The 27,519-nt window shown below is 39.6% G+C and overlaps 3 protein-coding genes across 4 annotated transcripts; 2 read left to right on the plus strand and 1 right to left on the minus strand.

The window, feature by feature from the left end:
* Positions 1-1,148: 1,148 nt before the first annotated feature.
* On the plus strand, positions 1,149-7,994 carry LOC140951234 (uncharacterized). 2 transcript variants are annotated; one of them, XM_073400465.1, is made up of 4 exons: positions 1,149-1,265; positions 1,395-1,620; positions 5,281-5,423; positions 7,118-7,994. In XM_073400465.1, the coding sequence occupies exons 2-4, from the start codon at positions 1,451-1,453 to the stop codon at positions 7,336-7,338; spliced, it is 534 nt and encodes a 177-aa protein (XP_073256566.1). In that variant the 5' UTR covers positions 1,149-1,265; positions 1,395-1,450; the 3' UTR covers positions 7,339-7,994. The 2 variants fall into 2 exon arrangements, with proteins under 2 accessions (XP_073256566.1, XP_073256565.1); XM_073400464.1 differs by having other exon boundaries at positions 1,163-1,265; positions 7,115-7,994.
* A 4,006-nt stretch (positions 7,995-12,000) lies between these two features.
* On the minus strand, positions 12,001-15,213 carry LOC140950898 (uncharacterized). Its single transcript, XM_073400115.1, has one exon. It carries the CDS (start codon positions 15,211-15,213, stop codon positions 12,001-12,003), a length of 3,213 nt encoding a protein of 1,070 aa, XP_073256216.1.
* A 1,291-nt stretch (positions 15,214-16,504) lies between these two features.
* On the plus strand, positions 16,505-25,660 carry LOC140951230 (uncharacterized). The gene is made up of 7 exons (XM_073400460.1): positions 16,505-16,585; positions 19,024-19,138; positions 20,969-21,278; positions 21,696-21,974; positions 23,553-23,692; positions 24,107-24,347; positions 25,458-25,660. Exons 2-7 carry the CDS (start codon positions 19,115-19,117, stop codon positions 25,598-25,600), a joined length of 1,137 nt encoding a protein of 378 aa, XP_073256561.1. The 5' UTR covers positions 16,505-16,585; positions 19,024-19,114; the 3' UTR covers positions 25,601-25,660.
* Positions 25,661-27,519: the final 1,859 nt, after the last annotated feature.

Raw genomic sequence — 27,519 nt, forward strand, 5'->3', positions numbered from 1 at the left:
AAATTTTTATTTAGTTTAGTCAGTTTTCTTGTCTTTCAAAATTAGGCTTGTCTACAGTATACTTTTGTTTCCCCATTCCTGAAATGCTCCACCCCAATGCTGTGATTTTTCCAATAAAAAGTTTTTTGGATTTCGACTGTAAGTGTTCATTTTCTCTAGAGAAGCCGTTCGTTTTCATTTGCTCTGAAAAAAATTCTCGGAAAATTCAACTATAATGCTCGACTAATGCTGAGCTTTACTAAAATACTCGGAAATTGCTAGCATAATGTACAAACTCAGCCTATTCGAAATACGCTGTCAAACAGAGTAACAACAGAAAGCGTCTGAAATTTGGAGAACATTTGTAAACATGTTGTGCACTCAAGAAATTCAAAAGCTCCGTTAGAGCTGCCGGCAGGAAAGGGAAAACAAGAGCTTTAATTGATATGAAATCTTGAATGTTCATCCAAGTATAAAAAAAACAAGCGCTTAAAAACTCTCCTGATCGATGCCTCGCCTTATTACCAAACATCTGTCATTAGCATAGATGCCATCAACTGATTGAGAGAGATCTGGAGATACGGCAAATATTTCCAGTTTTCGTTTGATGAGCTTGTTAGTTTCTATCGCGCACGACTCGGAAATGCTTAGCGAAAAATCGAATCAGAAAAAGTTACTTAAGATTATGACTATTGAGATTACGTGGGTTCTGTTAAGACGAGATCAGAAGTCGTGCTCATGTGAAAATCAATCTTCTCCTACAAGGACGCGGACACAGCCATGTGCGGAAGGCATTTCCGGTTTGAAATCCTCGTTTTTGGCCACTTATTCATAGACCGGAAACTAGTAATTTCCAGAGATAACATTGTGATTAATTGATTTTCATTCCCATCGCACTGATGGTTTATACACAATAAAGAGCATGATCCCTGAGCTAAAAAAAGATTGTTGATCATTGTTTTTTGCTTTGAAAGCAGTCTTTTGTGTCCTTTGTCAATAAAATCTGATACAACGCCGCAATGTCGAGTGATGCTCTTTGTTTCAATTTCCGGCTGCCGATAAAAAAGATAACGTCATGTTTCCGTTTCCGGTCAATTTCCGAAGGCTTGTAGTGATACGCTGTCACGTGCAGGAATTTTTTATCTTTTATATTTCAATCTGGCTGTTATTAAAGCCAGAATATCGTTTGAGTCGCTTTATTAAGTGCCTGGGCTAGTCTTTTGTAACAACCTTCGAATCTTTCTCAAAACACTGGCCCAAGGGCCATTTTTCAGCTTCTTACCAAGGTGACAGTTCTTGTAATTTTCCCGCCGGGTAATTTCCGGTAGAAAGCGAAGGGGTCACTTCATAATTATTTCACAGTACAATAACAGCGCTGACTTCTGTCTTGTTCTATTTGTTTCTTGTGGTTTCAGCTCTTGTGGGCGTAGGGCGGAAATATTAAGAGGTTGAAGCTTTGCGAGCTGGTAACATGTATTCAACCAACGAGATCAGTCATTCAGCTACAAACTGTGCCGAAAAACGACCACGTTTGGACGGTATTCCATTGAGTCACGAACCTCGAGTTTGGCGATACAGCCCAAGACCTGAAATGTACCCTTACCATACGGAGGCAACAGAACACAATAAATCAAACTCTAGGTAAGTTACTGACTTTGCTGGCGAGAAACATAAACAAAGGGCAAAAGATGTTTGTTTTACTCCTTTTTCTTAGCTCTCTTTCGTTTCAAACAACTGCTTTTTACTGTTCACTACGTGAGTCAGTAGTCTTTCACGCGAAACCGTTAAAATCTAAATCAAGGAAATGCTGGTTGTCTTGTCATTTTTGTGGATAAATTTAGCTCGCACGGTAGCGCTATTTCCGCTTCAATCGGCTTTCTTTGGTTTTCCCAAATCCGCCAAACCTGCCACGATTTCCTCTGGTATCGTCTTATGACTGAAAAGGAAAAATATTAGGCCGGTCGTTCAAACAATAACTGAACACGGAAACTGTTTCGCTCCGTCGCCGATCTCGCCAGTAGAAACAATTTTAACTCTTGGTTGTACTGGTTAGACTCCTCACCTGAAAAAAAAAAACATCTCCGAAATTTGCTTATTCTTGGTTGAATATTGTCGTATTCGAGGTTTTTAAAACAGGTAAGGAGCGAATATCGTATTTGATCATTTTAAATTCCGCTTTTCTAAATACTTTCACTTAGTTACATTTTAAAAATTTGGTTAAGACTTTTTGAAGTCTTTTATTACTCAGGGTTTGTCTGTGGGAAGTTCGTTGTACATTCACTGAAATGCTGGTATACAAAAAACTCCCACTTTTAATTCAAACCTATATCTCAGCTCCTTGCTGTTAAAATACGTGTATTTATTATCTTGTTATATTCATTTTATTTTATGCGAGAGGAATTATCTGGAAACGCCTTCGGCTGCCGAAATTACCAGAGTACTGAATCGGCGAGTGAATTGGCGGATCGTTAAATATCTTATTTGTTCTACTGCTAGATGGGGAAAGTCAATACAGGCCATATAAGGCAATTTTTTGAAATAAACTCAAGAAAACAATATTATCGTACTTAGCTTAGAAATTATTTCGTTTACTAGCTGTGAAAAAAGGCCTTGGAAGTTAAAAAGTGAATTAATTTCATGTTTCAAGTAGACTTACAGCCAAAAAAGGCCACTCGAAGCCTTAAAAAATGTCTCTAAAAACTGTAAAGTTCTTCTGTTTTCTAAAGTCCTGGTAGCCCTACGAGTTCCCTATAGTGCGGTGTAACAATACTTGCGACAAATATGTAATTTATAAATCGCGTATATATCTATGTCTGCTTTTCCGGGATTATCCTATTTAATTAAGACATTCCCCATATGATTTTTACTCTCTTTATTTTTCGCCCCTTTCATTTGAAATGTCCGCAGTGTTAAGGTTAAGTTTTGACACGTGTGATGAATTAAACGCAGAGATTTTGCTAAAGTAATTAAAATATTCCCACAAGGAAGGAACGGCAAGTTTCGATTTTCGACTAGGGAGTAGCCATAAGCGTGACGTAAAACTGACGAAAAATCAATGGAATGCCATCTGCAGACATCTTGTTGTTTTGGGCTTCGATTAAAGGTTGAAAACATGCCATCTATCAATAGTCTCTGTCGATGTTTTAAGCTTATTTTGCAATATGACTCTTTGCTGACAAGTGCAGATGACTAATAACACTTGAAACACTTAACAAACTTTATTGAAATTCCTTTTGTTGTTAAAAACATAAGGAATGTTCTTCAGTTACGTTTTCACTACAAACGACAGGAATATGCGTAAGTGTTTTGAATGTTTGAGCTATGGACGAAATTTTGTGGTGTAACCATTAAGTCTGATAGGCACTCTTCAAATGTCCGTTTTCTCTGTCAGTGGAATTTGGGATATTCGTCGAAATCTTAAAAAACACTTTTTTGGAGTGAAGGCTTATGTGTATATTTGCTATTAAAAAAAACGTTTTACTTTAAGTTGCAGTTTTTTCGTTACCGCTTACGAACATTGTCATGAATTACTTTATATTGAACATAGAAACAGCGATTCTATTGTTCTGTGGCTTTAGTTGTTAAATTTACTTTCAATATTTCGTACTTATCTAGTTCATTCTTCAAAATGCTCAAGAGAAGATATAATGAAAATCAAGCATCCTAGATTTTTCTCATAGCTTATTTTTTGGTCCCTCAAAAGTGCTGATCAACAAAACAAACAGGCTCTAGCAACCCACCATTTTTTACCGATAATTTGTCCGGAGATTTTTTTGGCTGTCAGATTCAACCAGAAACCAAAAACAGTAAAAGAAGAAGAGACCTGTATGTTTCCTGGCTAGACAAAAGCGAAAGTTAGTTTTAAAATACTACCAGACAGATAGTATCAAAAGGTCAATAAAAGGAAAGAAGAGAATTTTAAGGGCGTGCGTTTTGCATCTTTTCTCTCTGAAATATCTTTGTTATAGTTTTAAAAGCTCTGAAATGCGTTTGCTTGTTAATGGTTTTAATTAGTGAATGCTGAGTTTGGGCCAAATTTGGAAGCTTATCTCACTGCTGTCTTGGTTTAGCTTGAAAGCACGTATTCTGCGAAGACGAAGTTCTAGTTTTACGTAACCTTAACCGCAAAAGGAAAGAGCCTTTTGTTTTCGAGTTCCTGTTTTGCTCGCACATATCATCACGTCTTCTAATTTTCGGCTTGGTTGCACTTTTATTCTTTGTTCGTTTTCTTGGGCCGAATGAAGTCTGAAGTATCTAGGTAATTACCTATTTTCTTTTCTGCGGGTTTAAAAATCCCTTCCTAGGGAAGATTGCCAGGTCACGATTTATGAAGATCAGAGAATTATAAGTAAAAAAGTTTACATGTAAAGGCCGTTTGGAATAATTGCTAGGTACTCTATCCTAATTCCCATCCTATTGTATTTAGTGAGCAACTCGAGAGCGGATTTTCAATAAACCTCTTTGTAGCTTTATAAGGTTTTGTTGCGTCAACGTTTCGTGACGTGGGCTATTTATATGCGATGAAACGAGCTATAAAGCATTTGCGTGATCTCCGCACCCGTTTAGTTTTCCACAACGAATAGTGGGTAATCACAAGCGTGGAATTTGCTCGACTCGGTGGCGTATTTTAAAGGAAAATTGATCGATCTTTCTGAAAATGTCTTCATCCAGGTATTAATACTTTTTATGTCTAAGTTATAATTATACTTTAATAGTTCCGTCTTCACCTTGTTGTTCCGGAATTCCGCAATAGTTGTTGGTGAGGTGTATTCTTTATTTTGAACAGGGGGCTGTATTAGCTTTCCGGCAATCGAGAAATTTCGTCATATTTTTTAAAGGCTTTGTTTAGGGTTGTTTTTCACTGAACAAAACAGAATTACTAATATCGATCACTCTCAAGCAGCTGCAATCTTCATTCTTTCAGAATTTGACTTGTTCCCAAAATTGCTTTCTTTTAATTCTTAGCTTAATTGTCAGCCTTAATATTAATTAAAAATTGCTTTACACGAGCCGCCACTTGCTTGTGTATTTATCGATGTAATCCACAAAAAAAGATAAAAGACCGTGACTTCCGAAATATTTGTTAGCGTGAATCATGCAAAGAATACAAACAACTGCCGGCAGGAAATAATCTATTGAACATTTCCGGTTACACAGGGTGCATGCTAGTGCCTCATAAGCTCTTTATCACGCTATATATATACACATATCTTTGCTTGTCGCGCGGTAGAAGTTAATATCCAGAGAAGAACTCGCATATTAGCGTCACTGTTAACCGTTCATGGCTTGTGTTTTTCCAAGGTTGGACCCAACGCTGGCGTACCCCGTGCCTTTGCGACCGAGCGTTTTCCAACACGCTCGCTTTATCGACAAGATGCAGCCTGGTGTAGCGAGGATAAAACAAGAGAAGCATGAAGTTTACCACGATGAACCGTTAAGCGAAGGTATGTAGACTCGGGAGTATGGCATTACTGGGATTTTTTGTACTTTAAAAAAGTAAACGTTTCATGAAGAATTTAATTCCTTGGTCACTTCAACTAAGTTAACTGAATGATTTTTGTTTGTTTGAATGGCATAAAACCGATAAATTTTGCTGATTTTCCCTCGCAATGACGATGATGATGACGATATGTGAGGAATATGTAAAATAATCCGTCTGGCATCTTTCGAAACAGTTTTCATGCCTCACAGCAATAGCAGTGAGTGTTACAGCAAGAGTGGTAGTTAATACTGCTTGTGTTTGACTTTGTTAATAACTCCCTCAACACTAACCCTATGCTTATATGTTCGCTGTTTGACCTATGCTAGCTTATTAAAGCATTGTTTATCCTCCCGGCTTTGAAGTACGTGATCTGCTTTTTTCCCTTTGCACTTTTGTTTCTGCTTCTCAGTAACCAGCGCAATTGGTGATCAGTTCTCGTCTCGTTAGAGTGGATTTCAACTGTCGCGTACATCTTTTAGGCGCGTAAATAATATAGAGGCAATGTATGCGAGGTGACGCGTAAAAATCTAAAAGTTGAGTGAGTAGTTGCAACGTTTTTTACTTTTACGTGCGACCTTCCACACACTGCCTCTATTTTTAGTGAGGACTACGCATATAAAAATGTGTATACTAAATTGAAGTGAAAATCATTTCATCAAAAATTTCAACTTTCACTGACTTGCGCACCCCTGAAAAATAGATAGTACTGTTGGACAGGCTACCTTAGAGGTTTTATTCCGATGATAATTACACTGATACCATAGAATTTTAGTGATCTACGGACTGAAAGAGTTAGCTGACAAACTACAGTATGTCACGTTTCTCAGTTTAACTCTGTCGTACATCATAAAAAATATTAAAAGTAACCGGATGCAGTGGCTGCTAAATCAAATTTCAAAGGGGACAACTCTGCTATGGACTATAATGTGTTGATCCAGTGCGTTTCTTTCTTTCTTTCTATCTATCTTTCTTTTTATTTTTTTCCAACAATGGTCTTTTCCAACATAGCAATGAAATTAGTACTGAAACCAATGTTTAATAAATATTATTATTATAACATAACAGTAAATTGTGACATCCCTACGCTGCCAGAAACGGCCGAATCGGAAATTGAATTTAAAGAAGTCTGCAAATTAAATTTTGTGAAATATGAAGATACAAATTAAGCTGAACAGTGTATAGCGAGCGAGGAAGCTCTCTAGAGGGCTCCTGGGTTGGGGGGGGGGGGGGGGGGGGGTTGGGAGAAGAAGACCCTAGAGAGCTCACTCAAAGACTAAGAAGCGCACTCCCAAAGGGTGATTTAAATTGTTACCGACCGTTAAGAGATTTTTCACATGGAGACTGAGGTTTTCTGCGCAGGACGTTGAAAGGACATTCGCTGACACTAACAGTCCTATTCCGGTCTACACATATCCAGCCTACTTATAAACATGTCTCCTGAGTCAGCCTGCACAAATACAGGCGTCTCTCACTCCGCTCCTCCCCGTTAGGTCTACTAGGGGGCGACGTTTCGAAGGAGGCGAGGAGAGATATCTGCATTTGCAGGCTACTCCTGAGCTCGTAAACCATCAGTTACAGCGAAGGAGCTTGCAAGGCGTAGATTAGGAAACACTTAATTAGCGTGCCTTAAGACAGTGCTTCTCTTTTCCGCAGCAGATCCCAGGCGATGGAGCCGTGAGGACGTCTGCCGCTGGCTACAGTGGATGTCTGAAGCTTTCAACCTCGGTAGTGTTAGACCTGACAGATTTCAAATGAACGGTAAAGCCCTCTGCTTGATGACCATGGACATGTTCCTGTACAGAGTTCCAGAAGGTGGGAACATTCTCTATCAGGATTTCCAGAGAAGACTAAGGAACGCTGTTGCTTTACAGAATTAAGCACCTCGAGTTCTTGACCGCTTTTTACCATGGAAAGATATGAGTGAATAATGGATTTGGATGGGAATTTTACGAACTGAGATAACCTGAAGACAGAGAGGAGGGATAAAAGTTCACGATGAAAAGTGGGAACAAAAGTCAGAAGATTCTGTGGAGAATGCGTTAAAAAGTCGTCAGTGTGGGCAGACTGTACAAGAAAACTGCCCTTCTGAGCACGCGTTGAAGCTCTATGCCTTATCCCGACTGGGAGGTTGTTGTATCTCTGAGTGCTAGTTTTTTGACGAAACGAGGAGAGATAATAAAAATTATATTTAAATACATATCTTAATTTCCAAGAAGTTTAGAGTGAAAGATTTCTTTAGTAGAAATTTCTAGACGTAGTGCAATATTGTCGGATAGTAAAAGAGATTATGTCAACACAAAGATTGTATTTAGAACATTCCGTGATTCTTTTTTCTTTAAATATTTAATTATAATAGAGACATAACAGTGATAAGTTGACGACAAACAGAAAATGATGTATAAATACAATGTGTCAAGTAATGCCGAAAAATCGTAACATGCGCCCAAACGTGTTTGTGAATATGTGAATATTGTGAAAAAAATAGTCATTCGCTAATGGATATATATGGAGAAATAAACGCATTAGAAACATCGATGTTGCTGCTAGTCTATTTCGTGAGTTGTTAATCGCAATATAAACAAGGGTTTCCGGAAATATTCTTGACGAGCTGATATTTTTGGCTTTGCGAGCGTCATGAATGCGAGTGAAAATACCGCCACAGTTAATTCTCCGACTTTCACGCCTTTTTTTCAAAAAGCCGCCTATGTCTTCTGCACGCTATCAAAGCGCCCAATCGCAGACAAAATGCGACAACCGACTCGAAAATAACCGAAGGATCATTCTGGAAAACTGTGCCTACACTTGCGTCTACCTTTTTTGCTCGTCCAATTTTTCTGCTGTTCTCAGCAATGACAACAAAATGTAACATAAAGGTTTCGTAGAGAGGGTTTTGGCGCGATGGTTGTGCCTTTGAAAATGGTCGAAAAACTTCGCAAAGTGTTCACGTTCCCTTAAATTCATTGGTACAAAAAAATGAAACTGAATTGAACAAGTTCAAAATAAGTTAAAAAGTGAGAAATGTGTCTTCAAGAGTATAAATTTCAAATTGGCCTGGAGTCGGTAGTTATAAATTAAATAAGCTTATAGAAACGTACTTCATCCTCTTTGCTAAGAAAGTAACATTAAAGCAATTGATACATCCTTTGTGGTCTACATTAACGGGCTAGTCGGTGTCTCATCCGGCAGATTCAGTTCACATCCAGGACATTGCTGCTTGGAATATATGGGGGCTCATGGAAACGTACGAAGTCCCTGAGGTGCTAGTTCGGTCGAAAAATGTCGATCGATGTCGAGACAGGTTTACTTTTAATGTGCTGTTTTGTTCATAACCTAGCCGCCTGCATCATACGGCATTTACGGAAGAAAGGTTTACAATGTAAAATACATACAAAATACGGGATGAAAGCAACTTCCAAGCAAAGTCAGGAGCGGTATCTTCTTGTGCTACTGACTGTAGTGTCCACTGATCAAAAGTCTTATAGCTGAGCGTGTATTAAATTGATTGAACTGAACTGTGCAGCTCTTTCCTGAGATACCCATTTGTTATGCTTAACATGCAGGTCGCTCTAATTTTGGACTCTGGTTTGGATGAGTTCCGGTGGACACACACTAATTGAAGGAAGTGATCAATACTTTCCAATACTTAATTGGGCTATAAGGAGTCTATACGTTCGCTGGCTTACATATATTTCAGTGAGTCCGTTACAGCTCGCACTGGGCCACTGAACAAGAAGACTTGCTTTTGGAATTGTTTGCATTGTTTAGATTGTACAACTGAAGGTACTGCAACTTTTTAAAAATGCAAAAGAGATCAAGTGTGACCATTTCTGAATAACAGCCGAAACGATAACTTCTGAGCAGAATCCTAAAGTGTGACGACTCAATCACTGAATCACCCCAGCAAATGAAACAACTGAGCAGAGAGTACAGCTGGTACACTGAGACTATTTCTTTAATGCATAGATATCCCGACAAGGCCATAATATATCAGGGGTACCCAACGAGAATATAGTTCAAAACCACTTAAAAATAGCATTGTTAAACGTATTTTAGCATTTAAACGGTAGATATAGACATATATCCCCTAAAAAAATTTTCATCTGTTCGGATTTACTAGCTGAAAGTCTAGTGATTCGAAAATTATAGGAATCAAAACTGACCTTTCCGAAAATCTCAGCTAGAAAAAAGGTTCCCGAAAATTCTAGGTGATCCTTTTAGGTTAAAAATACGTTTAAAATCGGCAATTATACCAATTTTTTGGTGTTCGAAAATCCTAGGAGAGGCGGGCAAGCAAGAAATTTTACAACAAATGATCCGAAAATTCTAGATCTCAAATCGTCTTCCGAACAGATATTTTCCGAAAATTGACGTTGGGTGCCCCTGCTTGATGCTGCTTTCGCTGGACCGTGATGACGTCTATAAAATTTCAAAGTGAAATTCAATTAAACCGCAAAAACGTTCGAGCCTCCATTTCTGGATCATTAATTCCATCTAGATCCATCTCGACAGACTAGCACAACGTCACTCAACCGAGGATGTGGTTTCCTAATTCACCCCATAATTATCCTTTCCGTTTTGTTTTATAATCCATTCCGGTTGAAAACAGGAAATTGCAGAGAGAAGAAACGAAGCTTCAAGCAAAGGTGTATCAAGGACTCGGTGGGGGTGGGGAGGGGGGGGGGGGTACTCCAGTATAATGGGGCCCTAGTTGTACAAGTACGTTCAGCAGAAAAGGGATACCTTTCGAAGGATTCAGGCAATTCAAAGGGCGGGAATTCAAGAGTAATAAAGCACCGTTCAAGCTGAGATCGCTTCAGTGATCTCAGATCTGAGGGCGCTTAATCAAAATGTTTTGAAAAGAAGGGCTTTATAACGGGTGTTTAATTTTAATTTATTTATAATACCAGGGTTATGGGCTCCTCATAATTAATACTGTTACACGAAAATTAAATTAAGACTCCTTTTTAAGTAATTTATTTCTATTAACCCTATCACTGCCAAATGTGGCCAAAGACAAATTTCGACCAGATTTCCAAATTTCGTTTTGTAAAATTTTGAAAAGCAAATAGCACCATGTGTAAGTACAGGCAGAGAGCTTTCATTTGAATGGTCACATCATAGAATTTCGTCCGCAGACTCAAAAGCCAGAGCCACCGTACAAAACTCCATCAAACACTCTGGCAGTGAAAGGGTTAAGGAGGTATACGAGTGAGGGGCAACATTTTTAATGGAAGGTATGTACTGAATGGGCACATTTTCTGTCAAAAAAACTGGTCTATAAAGGGGTAAGGGGTCGGACCTCAGAGTGGATCCTCCCCCGTATAAGACATTGTTGAGTAGCCCTCTCTTGATCAAGGAAGTCAGGTTAGTCTTAAAAAATAGGTTAATCTTTAAAAATATCTGTTGACCTTTATCATAGTGGTCAAAATAGTTTTTACTCCAGTCTTAAGAAGATGACTGACTACTATGATTTCCCAGGCTTTAATTGTAATTTACTGAATAAATGTAAAATTAAGCAATATGTAGATCTTATGCAAAAGAAATATATCACTTACTGGAATCATACCCTTCAACATTCACAAAAACTTAACTTTTATTATAAAATCAAAACGAATTATAGCCCTTCTGTCTACCTAGATTTAACAAGAAAGAACCCTTCTAGGAAAACATTAGTGAAAGTGAGAATAAGCAGTCACAAACTTAGGATTGAGACAGGTAGATACGACAATCTACCACTTGACGAAAGGTTATGCAATCTCTGCAATTGTAACAGAATTGAAGATGAAACTCACTTTTTATTAGATTGTCCAAGTTTTTCTTCCATAAGAGATATGTTCTTCTCTAAACTAGATCCTAAAATACCGTTTCTGCGACTACAATCACATGAGTCCTTATTATCACATCTGATGAATTCTCCTGACTATTTTATTAACATCCAATTAATTTCATTTATATCAACTTGCTTTGAATTGAGAGACAAACTTATCTCCGGAATAATTAATCCTACTGATGGTTAGAAATAAACAATGATTGATAAGTTTCAAATTATTTTAAATGTTTAATTTACAAGGAATCAATAAGTAATTTCAAGTAGCTTTTGCAATACTGTAATACTTTGTTATGGTCATGCAAATAAAGCTTATTGTTGTTGTTGTTGTTGTTGGTTAGTGTGATCGAGATTAAGCAAATGATACTCGTGCTGAGTCTGAAGGCTGTTTTAACAAGCTGTATCTAGTGACAACATGAATTTCTAAGGAATGAGATTTAAAAATTTACTAGACAGCTGGACAACGGCTGAAGCCTGGGGGCTAAACTAGTCATCATCATCATCGGTCGGCTGCAGAGCAGGCGACTACGAGCTTCCTCCAGCCACAACGATCCTGTGCCAATTCAGACAGCTTGCCCGGGCCAATCGTGTTGTCTGTGTCTCCCAAAAGCTGTTACATACATACATACTTTATTGACTTTCCCAAGGGGCTTTTCAAAGACAATACATGATCCTATTTACAATTAAGAAATGTTTTAAAATATATATAAAATTACAATTCTTTAAGTAATTTAGTACGTAAACGAGTTTTAAAAACATCAATCGAGTTACACAGTTTAAAGGAATTGTCTAGGGAGTTCCATAAGTTCACAGTTCTATAGAAAAATGTTCTCTGACCGGCAGCTGTTCTAAAAAAGGGAATTTGTAAAAGCTGTGAATTTCTGGTGCTACGTCGGCTAACCTCTGCTCGCTTTATGAATTTTGATGTAAGGTATTCAGGGGCTTGACCGGTCATACATTTAAAAGCCATTGTAGCGTTCCGGTAATAAAGCTGACTGGGAACTGAAAGCCAATTTAGCTCCTTGCGAATTGGTGTAACATGGTCAAATTTACGCGCGCCGCTAACAATGCGGCATGCGAAGTTCTGCACTGCCTGTAACTTGTTGACATTACATTTTGAGGTATTTGACCAAACATTGGAGCAATAAAATAACCTGCTAAAAACTAAGGAATTAATAATCATCAAAAGTGTACGTTTGTCGAAGACATGCTTGACACGGTTTATCTGGCCAAGGCGGGACATGCACGAGGAAGCGGTTTTAATTATATGTTCATCGTAAGTTAAATTAGAATCCAAAGTCACACCAAGGTCTTTGGCGGTGTCTGTAGGGACAATGTCCTTACCCATAAAGGAAAGGTAACGAAATTGGAATTTTGCACGCATCTGCCTGCTGCCAAATATCATCAACTTGGTTTTGCCAGGGTTTAGTAACAATTGATTGTTGGAACACCATTCCCCTATTTTAAACAGGTCGTCTTCCAAATCAGCAATTGCATCCAGGTTGGCTTTAAGCTCGAAGGAAGTAATGAGTTTCGTATCATCTACATAACTCTGGGTGCTGCATTTCTGTGGGATCAATGGAAGATCGTTCGTATATATGCTAAAAAGAAGTGGGCCCAAGATGCTTCCTTGAGGAACGCCACTGGTCACAGACAAAGGCTCAGATAGCGTTGAATAGATTCGTACTACTTGTGACCTGTTGCTTAGGTAACTACGAAACCATTGGAGAGTGTCACTGGAAATTCCGACATCTTGCAATTTTAAAATTAACGTGTCATGATTGACACTATCAAAGGCTTTGCTCATATCTAATAGTACAACTGCCGTTAACTTCTTTTTATCGATGGCGTTAAGAATTGTGTCTGTTGTTTCAATGACAGATGTTTCACAAGAGTGCCATCTCTTGTTACCGCTTTGACTCTTTGATAGGGTGTCATTTGATTGCAGATACGAGGTGAGTTGATTATGTACTACCCTTTCGCAAACCTTCGATAAAACTGGTAGAAGTGAGATGGGTCTATTGTTGTTTGCCTGTTCATGGTCGCCCTCCTTTAGGATGGGTGTAACCTCGGCTGTTTTCCATTTTGATGGAAAAACACAGTTTTGAAAGGATGCATTAACGATAGACGTTATTGGGTGAACAATTGGATTAAGACAGTCTTTGATGACACGGATCGGAATTTTATCTATCCCGGGGGCCTTGTTTGAAGGCATCGCTGCTATTATACGCTCTACTTGTTTATAATCAACGGTACTAAGTGTGAACTGGTCAGAGGAAGCGTATTGTCTCGGCACGAAATAATTCTGATTAAGTGTTAAGTTGCATTCATTAGCCAGGGACGTAATTTTGTCAACAGTGCTCTGACCAACAGATACGAAGAACTGGTTAAATTCGTCTGCAACAGATTTGACGCTCTTACTAAATGTTCGCTGAGATGTAGATTTATTGGGGACACACTGGCGGATTGCTTTCCAGATATTATTGGTGTTATTTGGGTTCCTTTGGATTTGTTCAGCAACAAATTCTCGTTCAGCAATTCTAATTTCCCTCTTAACTTCCTGTCTGAAATATCTGTAGGCAGTCCAGGATAGCGGGTCATTTGTTTTCTTTGCTTTTTTACGCCAATCATCCCTGGTCTTCATCAATCCGCGGATGTTGTCGGTTACGCATGGGTTTGGCTTACAGCGTGCTTTAAAGGTTTTAACTGGAGCATGACGGTCGAGTATCTCAGTAAACAGCGAATCAAATGCATAAATTTTATCCTCGACATCGTCGAAAACATCGACTATGGACCACGGTGCCAATGATACGTCGTTGTTGAAATCAATAGGACAGTAGTGTTTAAAACTTCTGGTAGTAATATAAATGGGTTTGGAGCGCGTCTTCTTCAATCTTAAGGTGACATAAATTAGCTCATGGTCGCTGATCGAGCTTTCCATAACTGTAGCCGTTTGGACTTGTCTTGTATCCGATGCAAGGATAACATCTAAAATTGATTTCGAAGTCTCTGTAACTCGTGTTGGTGTGTTGATCAATATTGACAAGTTATAGGAACGGCAAAAGTTAACAAGGGCTTTAGCTCCAGGATCGTCGCTATTCTCAAGTCTGCAGTTCAAATCACCTAATAGATAAATTGGAACATTAAACGACGAGGCATAAATAAAGTTCTCTGTAAGATCTGAATCGAAACAAGATAAAGAAGTGTCCGGTGGTCTATAGGTTGTACAGACAAGGAAGGACTTCATGTTTCTGACGTGGATTTTTAGCCACAGTTGATGGAAGCCAGAGGCCGTGATAAGAGAAATGTCACTCAAGTACTCCGTCCTGTAATTTCGTGAGACATAAGCACATACTCCACCGCCAACCCTCGCCTGTCGGTCGATTCGGTAGATAACATAGCCAGGGATTTCTATCTCCAAATCCGTAACTGAACTGTTGAGCCATGTTTCGGATACGGTAAATATATCAAACTGTTGAATGTATCTGAGAAACAGGGTTCGTTGCCTACCTGGTTTTCTCTTCCCATGTGGTGGAATATACAGTGCGTACTCCTTGCATGGCTCATCATCAGGCATCCTGAGTACATGGCCCAGAAACCTAAGTTGGCGGGTTCTGACATTTTCCACTAGCGGGGCAGTCTGAGTTAGATCATAGATTTTAGCATTGGACACCCTATCAATTCTCTTCATGTTGAGCACAATTCTATAACATGAGGTACCAAAGGCATTGATCTCACTTTCCATTGCTTTCGACAGGACCCACGACTCACAGCCATATAGAAGGACATTGACATAGGTAGTATTAAATAGCTTGATCTTGGTGGAGATAGAGATGTAAGGGCATCTCCACAGATGTTCCAGCTTCCAAAAAGCTGTCCATGCAAGCCCTTCCCTTCTTTTGAGATCCCCACTACTAGATGCCATCATGGAGCCAAGGTATTTGAAGTCTTGTACATGGTTGATTGTACTACCATATACTTCTAGCGGAGGCTGTGGACAGCAGTTGATCGTTATATACTCAGTCTAGTATCGTTTGCAAAAGTCGCCAGGGTCCTGATGCAACCTCGTTCCCAGGGCTCTCTCCTACCAAAATATATATGAAATATCAGCAAGTCCACAGCGACAAACCGTTGGGTGGTGCCGGATCTCCCAGTTGTAGACCTGCAACGATCAGTACAATAACAGCTTGTATAAGCTATAGAACGGCAAACTGATCCTTACGGCAAGGCGATGAACAAGCTAAGTAAACGAAAGAATAAAACAAAAAATCTATATTTAAACAAATTTGCCCAGTATTTTAGTTTGAAAGACAAACCTTCTTCACGGGGTAAAAGAAAGGGACGGGCAGTTCTCTCCTAGCCGTTCTGCTCTTGCTCCGTGGGGATGGGTCAAGGAGAGAACCCTGGGAACGAGGTTGGCTCCCGATGTAGCCTATTGTGGCTGGTGCATAAGGAGTGAAAGGGAAGGGAGGTGGGCTCGCTCTGATTGGCTGTCAAAGCTCGAAGGTGGTTATCCTGTGCTATTTACCTCTAGTTCGGTTAACAATATTGTTAAGTATTGTCAGGGAAGCTGCGGCATTAACATCCGATAGTGCGACGCCTTCTAATGGGTTATGATTTCTGTGGTTGCACATGTTATTCTTTATATTAACTTATGGTAAAAGTGGTGTATACCTCATAGTTATTTAGAGTGGAGGACCCGGGAGGGTCGTAAATTCGAGGGGGTGTGCTTATTTGAAGAGGGGCGCTAATTCGAGCCTTAACTTACTGTAACTGTGTGTCTTACCAGGACAGAGGACGTGGAGGCTGCTTATTCAAAATGTGGTATCTGGGCTTCTACTACGTCAAGGAAAAACAGTATGTTCAGTTGTTACGTTACCATAGCAATAGAGTAGTTTGCTAGCCAGCTTCTTATTCTTTCCCAGTTTTTAGCGTTTCCCAGATGAAAGTAAGGCAGCGAGCAGAGGGATGGAAAATTCAACAAAAGCAGAGAACATGTTTGTTTCATATATCTTTCTGTGAAACTCAGGTTCAAATTCGCTTGCACAAACTATATGATCACAGCATGCCCATGACTTCATGTAGTATTACACTAGGACTGTATCTATTGCTTACCCATTACACAGTGAATTCGTCGGAAAAGTAGGAGCCCACGGTCACTTGTAATCAGCCGTCAATGCTTTTAAAAGCGCTAAAAGAGAACTGAACAAAGAGCACGACTGAGCGACCCAGAACAGACGGAGACAATCAGTTTTGGTCTGCCCGGTGAACTAACTACAAGATAGCGATTTTGAAAGGTAAGAATTTTTTCCGTTACACCGCAAGACGCTACGGCCGGTAAACCACGTACAATGTATATTTGTACAGTCACAACGCGCACGCGAACCAAATTGAATTAAGTTCAAACACAACTCTGCGGTGATTCCTGTGTGCTGCGAAAGGGCGTAAGAGAAATAAAGTAGAGTTTCAGGTGGTAGGGGGAACGGGGCGTGGCGTATCGGAAAACTAGATAAGATAGGAATAAAACGAGAAAGATTTTTTTTCCTTCGGCTAAACCATATTGAGGCTTTTCTTTTGTCTTACTTAATCGGGCCACTGTTCATGGGCGCGGGGAATACGATTCTCACTTAATCACGCTCTGTATTAAACACGTGTTTCGTTATGATTTAATTTTCTGCTCTCTACGAATATTGATCCTTCGGCTGAACAAGATCATCAGAGGCGCTAACGCATTTTATTTTTTTTCTTTATTATGAGAACAAAATAGCCAGAGCTGTTTCTCAGCTACGTTTTACCCCGGTGAAGAGAATGAGAGAGGTACTGGCGAGGTACCTTACTGAAATAATGTCTTAAATTTGACACTGCTTTGTATTCGTTGATTCACCCAACGAATGGTGTTATTAATTATTATTTTTGTTATCAATATTTATTTTTTATTTATTATGTTATGCGATGTTTTGTTTTGTTTTGTTTTTGTTTTTTAAACTGAAAAGTTTCAGACACTCAACGGAGAGTGGAGCGTGTCCTAACTATGTTCTCTGACAAGAGAACTTTTAATTCCATCTTGCCTCCAAACTCAGTGGAGCTGAAACGACTTCAAATGTGGTTTTCAAAGCTATCATGATCAATTCACGAAACTTTTTCTGGTCTCATTTATATTTTATTGAATATGGAGTAGACCCATTTCGATGATACGAAAATTAATTCATACTTGGCTCAGACGCTTGGGAGAATAAAACAAAAGAAATTTATTATTCATTGCTGACGCTCAAGATGATATTTTTAGTTTTATTCCCCTTATATGCTTAAGCCTTGGTGCCAAGTCTGAATGTTAAAATATCCGGAAGTTGGTCTATCACGATCCAAGGTTGCTGCTTTGAATTTCAAGAATTTTTTCCTTTTCCGTCTCATTGGCATCCACAATTCAAGTTCTCCCCTTCTGTGGGTAGGCGGAACGCTTTTGCTAAAGAATTGTATAGAGAATTACGCATTTATTTATCGTCTCCTTGAATTACGAAAAAGCTGAGTTAGACCCGCTAAAGCCTGGAAAGACCGACAAAAAATAATAACCGCTATATAGTACTGTGTGAGTACTAATGAGCTGGACGCTGCTGTTACAATTAAGTATTAATGAAGGGCATTTTTTAGAACTATTCTTCAATTTTTCGTTATCGTACAAAGAGAAAAGAATTAAATCACTTGTGAGAGTTTGCGCAACTGTGATGGAAAAGGAAGGAAGGTATTCCAAAATCATTTTTGTACTTTTGCAACATCGGTACTCGGATTTATTTATCATATAATATGTGTAATTGGGTCATTTATAAGCAATTTAGCTCAAAGAGATGGACCGAAGACGATTCACAAAGACATGTTCTCTTTTATGCGAGAGTGATGCTTGGCGTATGACAATTTTTCACTGAAGTGGGGGTGGCTAGTTGTGGATAATAATCCCGGCTTGGTAAATACTAACTACTAACCAACGAAAATGAACGCGCAAAAACCACTGTCAACTGTTTTAGTAAATACTAGAAATATATATATTTTTAATATGTTGCATAATGCTAAGCGTATATTTTCCCAGAAATTTGAATCATAAAAAATTTTTTTTTCCATTTAAACCATTTTTGTTCAATATATTATGTTTGGAATTCATGAAGCGTTTGGTTGCAAATCCGTTGTCAAATGTTGTGTAATTTATGGACGCTTTCCATTCAACCAAGACCTTCGAAAATTTGGAATCAGCGGCAAATGATACAGACATTCCCCGGAAAAGTTTCCAGAAATTCCGGAAACTGTTGAATTGCCGAAATGCGAACCATTCAACCGAAAATTCTAGATTTTCCGGGAGCATAGTTGAATGGAAACAAAACTTCCGGGAAAACATTTTCGAAAATTTGGGTATACATCGCAAGGTTGTCCTGTTTTTGACTTTTTTTTGCTCCTGGAAGTTGCTGAAAATTCTAACCGGACGTTTTGGTTGAATGGCACGGGCCCTTTGTCTCATTCACCTGCGTGCGTGTCTGACCGTGGAAGACTCGGTTACACTTCCCCAGTCTTTCTCTGCGTTTATAATCCAAGATGGCGGAGGGTCAAAGCTCGATGAAGTTCCTGGCTATATATGACCATAATCCTCTCCTTGAATAGACGCCAGAAATAGATTCTTAAACGTAGGAACAAGGAAACAAGGTCTTTTGACCAGAATTTCCAACGATCACTGGATTTTTCCTGTTTTTAGTTCGACCTGCTCCTGTTAACTTGCTCGGCGAAATCGAACAGGGACCATTCGAGACCACCATCGAAGGAATCTACTTAAACAGAGAAACAACATGTCCTCCAGTGGTGACAAGTTTGTAAGTGCAGACTGCGCGGTTAATGCGACCGTGCAAACAGGGCTGCAATTTATTTACCTCATAAAATGTGCGTTCAAAGTGGGAGAAATGCCCCGGGGGTGGGGGGGGGGGGGGGTACTTCCTGATAAAAGGCTAATGGGGATGTGCCGCTGGATGGGGTCGCATTTTCACGACTGGATTGACTATAATGGGGTCGCATTTTCAATAGAGTTACTAGAATGGGGTCGCACATTTTCGGATTGTTGGGGGTGAGAGTATTCTTCATGTTTACGGTTATCAAATGTACCAGAATGTTTGTACTGCAGACAGAAAGTAATAGTGGTCTTCATTGCATTTAAAAAATGGGTCAATTAATAAAAATACAAAGTGACTAAGTTGGGATCGCAAAAATGACAATTGGCTACAGTATAAACTATAATGGGTAGGGGCTCTGAGAGGCCAGCAGCACATACCTAGCAAAAATTAACCCAAGTACCCCCTCCCCCCCCCGGGGAGAAATGGACAATAAGTTTATTGTTGAGTGTAATGCTAGCGAGCAAGGCTTATTTGTCCAAGGTAAGCACCAGTTTTGAGTAGTTCTTGATCTTTCAAAACAACCTGTTTAAAATGAAGACATTTAATTTACTCATTACTCCATTTCCTCAAGATGCGAACAATAGAATTGTCGAATCAACAACAACAACAACTTTTATTGACAGGGTGCAAAGAAAGTCATTTTTACAGCTTGCCATTCGAGCAAGCTGAAGCTAACATTTACTAGCCCAAACATAATTTCAAACAGCACCAAAAACGTTTTGATGAGCAGATTGATTTCACAGCTCTTCTGTAATTTGAATTCCTCAAAAAACTTCACTTTCCCATTGGGCAAGTTAATAACAGAATTCACTAGCCCAACAGCAAAATCCACTAGCCCGGGGCTATCGGACACTACTTTTTTTGCACGCTGAATGACCCCTTATACTTAAGAAAAATTAAATTTATATGAAATAAAAATTAAAGCTAAAATGGGTGTTGGCTACCTAAAATAACTAGAGAGTTAACAAGTCTAGGAAGCCAAATTACATCGAATAAATTACAATATTCACAATATTATAATATCAATATTAACAGAACAATTTTTAGTCGGCATTTAAGGTAGCCAGAAGTATAATACAGCTGATAATAGGGTTATATGCTTCTGAGGTAGCTCTGAAACCCTTCCAGTAAGTTTTTTTTCTTTTTCAATGTTTCCAAAATATTTTTATTTGGCACTACAGACCTTTACACATTTGTATCAACTTTTGACATGGACAAGTTAGGGAAAATCCGTCAACACCACTGGGAAGAGCGCCTTAATTCTTTTTGTTGTGGGCAAGTATGTGTCCCCCACCACACAAACGTCTGCAAAATTTTGCGACTTTGAGGAGCTATATCTAGACTGCAAAACAGTCCGTATTTTTGCGTATTCAAATACGTACGAGCAGTCAAACAAAAGGTCTGGAACGAGGCTGAAAACAGAGATCGAGACGCTAAAAATACCTACGGGCGTGTGAGGCTCGTGCGCTTCGCGCGCGTAAGACTCTTACGCCACGCTTTACCTAGTTCTTTACTGATTTTGAGAAAAAAACCCGACTGTTTTGCAGTCTAAGCTATATCTTGGTTAGTTTTCAACAAATCATTTTCAAACTAGGCAATTTTAATGTTACTAATCTTAAGGCGTTCTTTTCAATGGTGTTGACGGACTTTCCCTAACTTGTTCTGTCAAAAGTTGAAAAAAACCGTGGAAAGGTCTTTTGTTGTTTGGTTCTTTGTACTTCCTACTTATGTTGGCAAAATGACATTTATTTCAAGTCGCCTCACAGCCACATTCCGTACGGTGTAGATGGCTCTGGATTCTACTCGGACAACACCATCGGCTGCTACAACGTGATCTTAGAGTCAGCGCCTCTCATGTTACAATGCATCAAGTCGGCGTCTGTAACTCCTGGTTCTGTGTTCACCATCGCCGACTTCGGCTGTGCGGATGGAGGTACCTCTATGCCACTGCTCTACGCATGCGTGAAAGAACTGAGAGAGATTCATGGTGACAGTCTACCTATTCATGTGGTTTATGAAGATCAACCAGTAAATGATTTCAAGTCTTTGTTTCTTCGATTGCAAGGTATTCTGAGTGTTGTCTGGAAACTGCTAGAAATGGTCATAGCAAGGAAGTGAGACTAGTACACCATGCATACATTGCATGTGGTACATAGTGTCTAAGGGTGGATTTCCACTGTCACTAAATTTTTAGGTGCCCACGCGCCTAAAATTTACTTGCGTAAATGAAATGGATGTTATGTATGAAAAGCCGCACGCAGACGTAAAAGTTGAGCGAGGTTAAACTTTTTTCCTATTTTTGCGTTATTCTTTGCCTATAAGTGCACAACGTTTCCAATGATGACAAACTAATTTGCGCGTGTATTAAAATACTAATTATTCGACATATTTTCATGTTTCAAAAGGATGAATGCTAGTCAATTTGTGGGAGAAGAGGCCTAAGATCAATCTGTAACTGTCATGTTTTCCAATTCTTTCGCAGGACTTATACCCGGTCCGAAAAGCTATTTTCTAGACTTCTCTAACGTGTTTGTCACTACGTGTGGTACCAGCTTCTACAGCCAATGTCTGCCCCCTCAGTCTATAAATTTGGTATTTTCCGCCACCGCCATGCACTGGTTGCGCGAGAAGCCTTGTGACGTCACAGGAGCGTTGCATCACACAATGATAACTGTTCCAGAAGAGGCGGAAAGGTTTAGAATTCAGGCTGCAAAGGATTGGGAAACACTCTTACTGGCTAGGGCCAAGGAGATGGCTTCGGGTAAATAGAAAAATACAGACCCCTTTCTCACGTCTCTGGATGTTTTTAAAAAGAGAGATTTTTTTCGCCGTTTTACTTTCCGTCTATACGTAAACGGCGTTTTCGGGTACCAAAAACGTGTGTTCTCGAACGGTCCCCAGAGTGCAGTTTTTGTAATCGCCGGTTTATCGTTTTCGTGTGGACGGACGTAAAGGAAGGTTTTTGAATGCGATGATGTCATACATCATACAGCGCATGCCCTGAAAGGTATGCTATCGTATATTCATCGTTTTCGCGCTTTCATGTGGACGGACAAAAAGGAATCGAGTAAGCTACATTTGGACGCGTATCTTTCGAAGAAAAGCGAAAAAAAATCTCCGTTTTCAGAAATATCCGGATACGTGTGAAGACCCAGCAGTCAAATCACCTCTGTTCGATAGAGGCACGTTACTCTGCTTGGAGTGTGCAAATTTTCACGAGAAGAAGCTCCGCCCCCCCCCCCCCCGCCCTTCCAAGTTGCAGATCCTTAACATCACATACACCTCTGCTAAGCAAAAAGGTACCCTTTTCATCCATAGAATATGGTACATATTTCTTTTACCTACAGAAGTGTTGGTTCATCACCGAGCGACTTTGCCTTGACTGTTCTCTATTTCTCCTAATTTACTTAAATGCCTCTTGGTGAGAAACTTGAAAGGTGCTATGTCACGAAATTAACAAACCTCAAACAGTTAAAGCTGCTCAAAACATTACAAAAGGACAAAGAACACAGCAAATACAAAAGAAGGAACGGACGGACACAGAAGAAGATTGAAACGAATAGCAATTGCGGTTCTTAAAAACTTGTAAGCCTAGCAGTTTTTCAAAGGTCATTTTTGTTATTTTTCAAGTTTGATATAATGCTTTGTGAGAGATGTTTGTATGATACGAAGCTGTGATTTTGCTACTTACAAGTAAATACCGTAAAATTCCGAAAATAAGCCCCTCCATGTATAGGCCCCTCCAAATATAAGCCCCTAAAAATCGTAACCCAAAAAACCCTCCGTTAAATCGCCCCTTCGAATATAAGCCCCCCAGGGGGCTTGTACTTGGAATTTGCCCTCGAATACAAAGTAAAACAAAGGAAAAATGGTTAATTTCCTTCCCACTACAAGGTCTGCAACCTAGCCCAATCGATTTTGAAACGCAAATTTCCTTCCGTACATAAGCCCCTTCGAAAATAAGCTCCTCCAAAAATGTACCCCTCAAAAAGGGCCTTTGAAAAATATAAGCCCTAGGGCTTATTTTCGGAAGTTTAAACGCCGTGTATTTCACCTTCCTTAGCTAATAAAAACGCGTTATTGGCAATCTGATCAACCCAATGAACTAGAACTGCCGTGACACATGCCGTCCTTTAAAAAACCTGGCGATGCAACTGCCTTATATGGTAGGTTACCGAATTTGTTTCTTTTCTTCAATTAACTCTGGTACTACCCTTGGGCCGGTTTTTTAGCGATCTCACCGTATTCCGGCGTGCCAAGGCTGACGGTGTTTACAGACTTTTTCAATAATGGCGATTTTCAGATAAATAGTTGTTCCCTTTTCTATCTTTTGATTGAGGTGGTAGAATGGTCCTTGTTCAGTTCGCTGTAGACGATGAAGGACAGTATCTAGGAGCAACGAAAAATGTCCCTGTTTCCATGCATCGAACTATGAGAGACTTGTGGAAAGGACTCCTTGACGAGGGCCTCATAACGCAGGTCAGATGTTCTCTCCTTAACTATTGTTACCCACCGAATAAAATAAAATTAAAAATTAATAAACTTTATTGAGATCTTGGTTCAGTCTTCCCTTCGCGCTGTTGTCGTGCACTACGTTGTTGTTGATGATGTTTTAGGGGGGACGGGCATGTGCACTTGGCTACTATGAGTGGTGTTGCATGATTAGCCGCGCACAGGTTAAGTGCCTAATAAGCGGACGATTTTTGCCTGATTCCAAATCTGATTTAGACTTTCTCTGGTCGAAAACCCTTTTTTCTGTAATTGTCGAAAAATACGTCTTAAAAGCTCATATTCTTCCTCAAATGGGCAATGAAACAATAAATTTGCTTCATCGGTTGGTAGACACTGCGAGTGATTCATCTTGTTGACAAGAAAATTTCTCTCTTTTTGCAGGAAGAGTTTCACCGGACTACGTTTGTCAATTACTATCGGACTGTAGAAGAGTTCAAGGCCCCATTTGAATCATTGGATTCTCCCGTAAGCATGGCTGGTCTGTCGCTGGTTTCCATAGAAACCAAAGTAGTGCCATGCCCCTACAGGGAAAAGTGGTTGCAAAATCGGGGTGACCCAGCAAAGCATGCGCGGTGGTTTATGCCAACAACGAGGACCTGGAGTAATGCTACGTTTACTTCCGGTAAGAGAAGAGTTGGCCTATTTGGAAAAAGGAGCAGGAGTGTATTATCAGGTTGAAAACCACTAGGCGAAGCCGAAAGTTTTTAAACCTAATAATACACTCCTGCTCGTTTTTTGAACGGCTTCAAAATCTCTGATATAGCTCAACTCATTCTTGCACTAATATTTAGATTTGGGGTTATTTTGGTCTAAAAAATTGGACGTAAAGTTTAGCCGTGTCTTTATCAGATTTAAAGACACTCACTAAAGGGACAGGTTCACGGATAAGCGCATGCTCTTTAATTAAATAACTTTTTCCCAATTTATTATAAATTCTATCGGTAGGCTATCGGTTAATAATCCCACTCACATGTATCTCAGCGATCTCAGAGTGTATTTCAAAGTAGAAGTGTATTTTAGAGTAACCTGAAGTAAGATGGAGGAGTACTAAAATCGCAGAAAACATTAGTGGATTATGCCAACACCACCATTGTTGACCCGGAGGTTTTTTTCCATGGTTGATTGATTTACAGCTATTTGCACTTAAGAGGATCAAGTGACCGCCAGGGGAGTGTGCAGATTGGTTGTTTGACAACATTATGACATGATCATAATGCTTGCATAGACGATACAGCATGTCCCAGCAGAAAAACAGCATTTTGATAAATGAGCATGCGCTGAACCGTAAACCTGTCCCTTTAAGCATTTCTTCATTTCTTCTAATTTCTTTTTCTTTTATGAATCAGTGAGTTTTTGAATTAGTTAGGAAGAAAATTAGGAAATATATATCAGCTTCTTTGAAATTTCCATTCGAAAAGCTTGTTTCGTTGTTGTAAATATACTTAAAATTTAAACGTTTTGGGGCAAAGTTTTCAAGTTCTACTTTTTTTAAATGCGCAATCTTTTTTAGTAATTGTAAGCAAGACCAGGTTACTCGTAGCGGATGGCTGTTAACACAAACACTTTCCCTTCGTTGCGTCAACAGCGAAAGTTTATGATTTCCACCATTTTTTGGTGGTTAGTGCTTTGCTTAACTGGCCTGGCGACAGCCTCGGTGAATTACTTGATTTATTCTTTGTGATTTAAAATTATCGGTACATAACTTGCATGTTGCTGTTAATATCTTCCTTAGCACTGTCAGATTCTCGATCAGCTGAGGAAAAGGCTACCATCGTTGATGAATTCTTCAAGCGGTACGAAATCGAGGTGGCCAAGCATCCAGAGGACCACGGGATGGATTATGTTCATGCCTACATAGTTATTGCGAAGAACTAAGAGACACTTACCAACCCCGGGTGGGTCGGCCGTCATCATGAAATTCAGTCTCTTTATCATGTAACAGCTCTTGGACCGTCCAAGCCTACTTTTATGTGAGGACATTGAAATAAATTATAGAAATTCTATTTGCAGTCCATTCGTGAAGCCCTCATATTTTTACTGAACAACCCTCGTCTTCTAGTTAGTTTAAACGTAGACTCCATTTCCAGCCTTTTGAGCGCCAAGGTCACGGTTCCCCAAAATGGCGGGTAGTCAAGTCTACAGTATGCAAGCCATGTGTTGAAACAGAAATTTCTTGCCTACTCCCTAGGCCCCATTATCTCGCGCGGCCTATACATTTCCGGTCATGTGGTCCGACCGAGTTTTCTTTTTGAATACGTCACCGAAATGCATTGACCGAGAGGGTTTAAAAGGACACCGTACAGGCAATTGGCCAAGAAATCTCTAGAATTTCACGTTACACTCTTAATTTGGTCACCCTTCTTTTCTTTGTATTTTTGATCGAGGAGGAGGGCCCGCAGCCTAGACTAGTCAATCTGGCTTTCTCTCGGAAACTCGTTTTTTCAAGCTTAAGTGCTCACATCTGTTTATTGATAAACCGATGGTTATAACTGAGCCCACTGTACAAAGCGCACAGCTATTAGGCCTGGGTTCGAAACTATATCCTAGTATTCTCGTCCCCAGAATTGTAACGAAGGCTACGTGACCAAGAATCGACGGGCTCTGGGGACGAGAACATGCCACGCATCGCTCAACAAAGGTCTTAGTCAATTCATGCAGTTCTCGAGTTCAGCCAATAGAAAAGCCCTGCTGGCAGGGTGTACTTTGCTTCTCTGCAAGTCAACATTGGGCAAACCAGTGGTCAGGACGCTTTTTATGGTCAACGTACCAGCCGAGGGGCACCGACAGCATTGTTGGGGGTTGGGTGTCGGAAAATAATACTCTTTATCATGCAAAACTGAATGCTGTGATTTTTATTGTCCACCTTCCATAGTGTACTTATAAAGCCGCAGCAACAATAATATGCACTTAGGAAAACAAGTGCAGGCATTGCTTTAAATAAAACATTTTCCAAAAATTAACATTCATGGCAATAATTCGTGACAATACGTCACGACTAAGACGTCTGGCGCTGAACTCCATTCATCAGAAACAGAAACACAACAGGTCAATAATTTGCTTTACATTCAAGTTTTTAGCAACTCAATTTTTGTACTCTTTCACTCCAGTCCGCTCTCGTCTTATTCTGCTCTAGAAAACGTATATCACCCACATCGTTTGTAAATCTTTTTTAAATATCTTGTTAAGTACACTAGTAACACAATTAATTACGGTTAACGCAAAACTGAATTATCTTCAGGCCCGTTTACATGGAAGTGGAGGACCCGAAGTGAGGTACCCGTTTCATTAGCTGGGGTACACCCAGCCCACCAATCAAGTAAACGTGATATCAAATTAAAATGAGAGATTACATGGACAGGCGAGTGAACACACCTAAGAGGGTTACCTCACCTTCCTTGGCTCCCCAGCCTCCATGTGACCAGGCACTAAATTTTTAATGTCGACCCTCTAATTTTCCTTTTTAACACCACAGCGCTAGCAAGAAAAATCTGTAGTTGAGAACAAGTTCATTCCTTGTTTTTGCTTTAGATACGCCGTTTGCTAAGATAATTATTCACCACAATAGAGGGTTTCGTTAAAGCATTTACATCTTAATTACCGAGAAATGAAATCAACCCATTTCAACAGAAACCAAACAAACAACTTCGTGCTGCAAAATTGGATATGCGAACAATTTGCACTCTGTTGTATTCCTTTCATACGGTGGAAGCGTTAATAGACAGATTTAGAACCACGTTTAAGGCAAAAAGGCAAACTTCAACTTATTTCAGGTGATATACTAAGTCTTCCCTTTA

This window comes from Porites lutea, chromosome 10 (assembly GCF_958299795.1).
Source record: "Porites lutea chromosome 10, jaPorLute2.1, whole genome shotgun sequence".
Taxonomy (NCBI): domain Eukaryota; kingdom Metazoa; phylum Cnidaria; class Anthozoa; order Scleractinia; family Poritidae; genus Porites; species Porites lutea.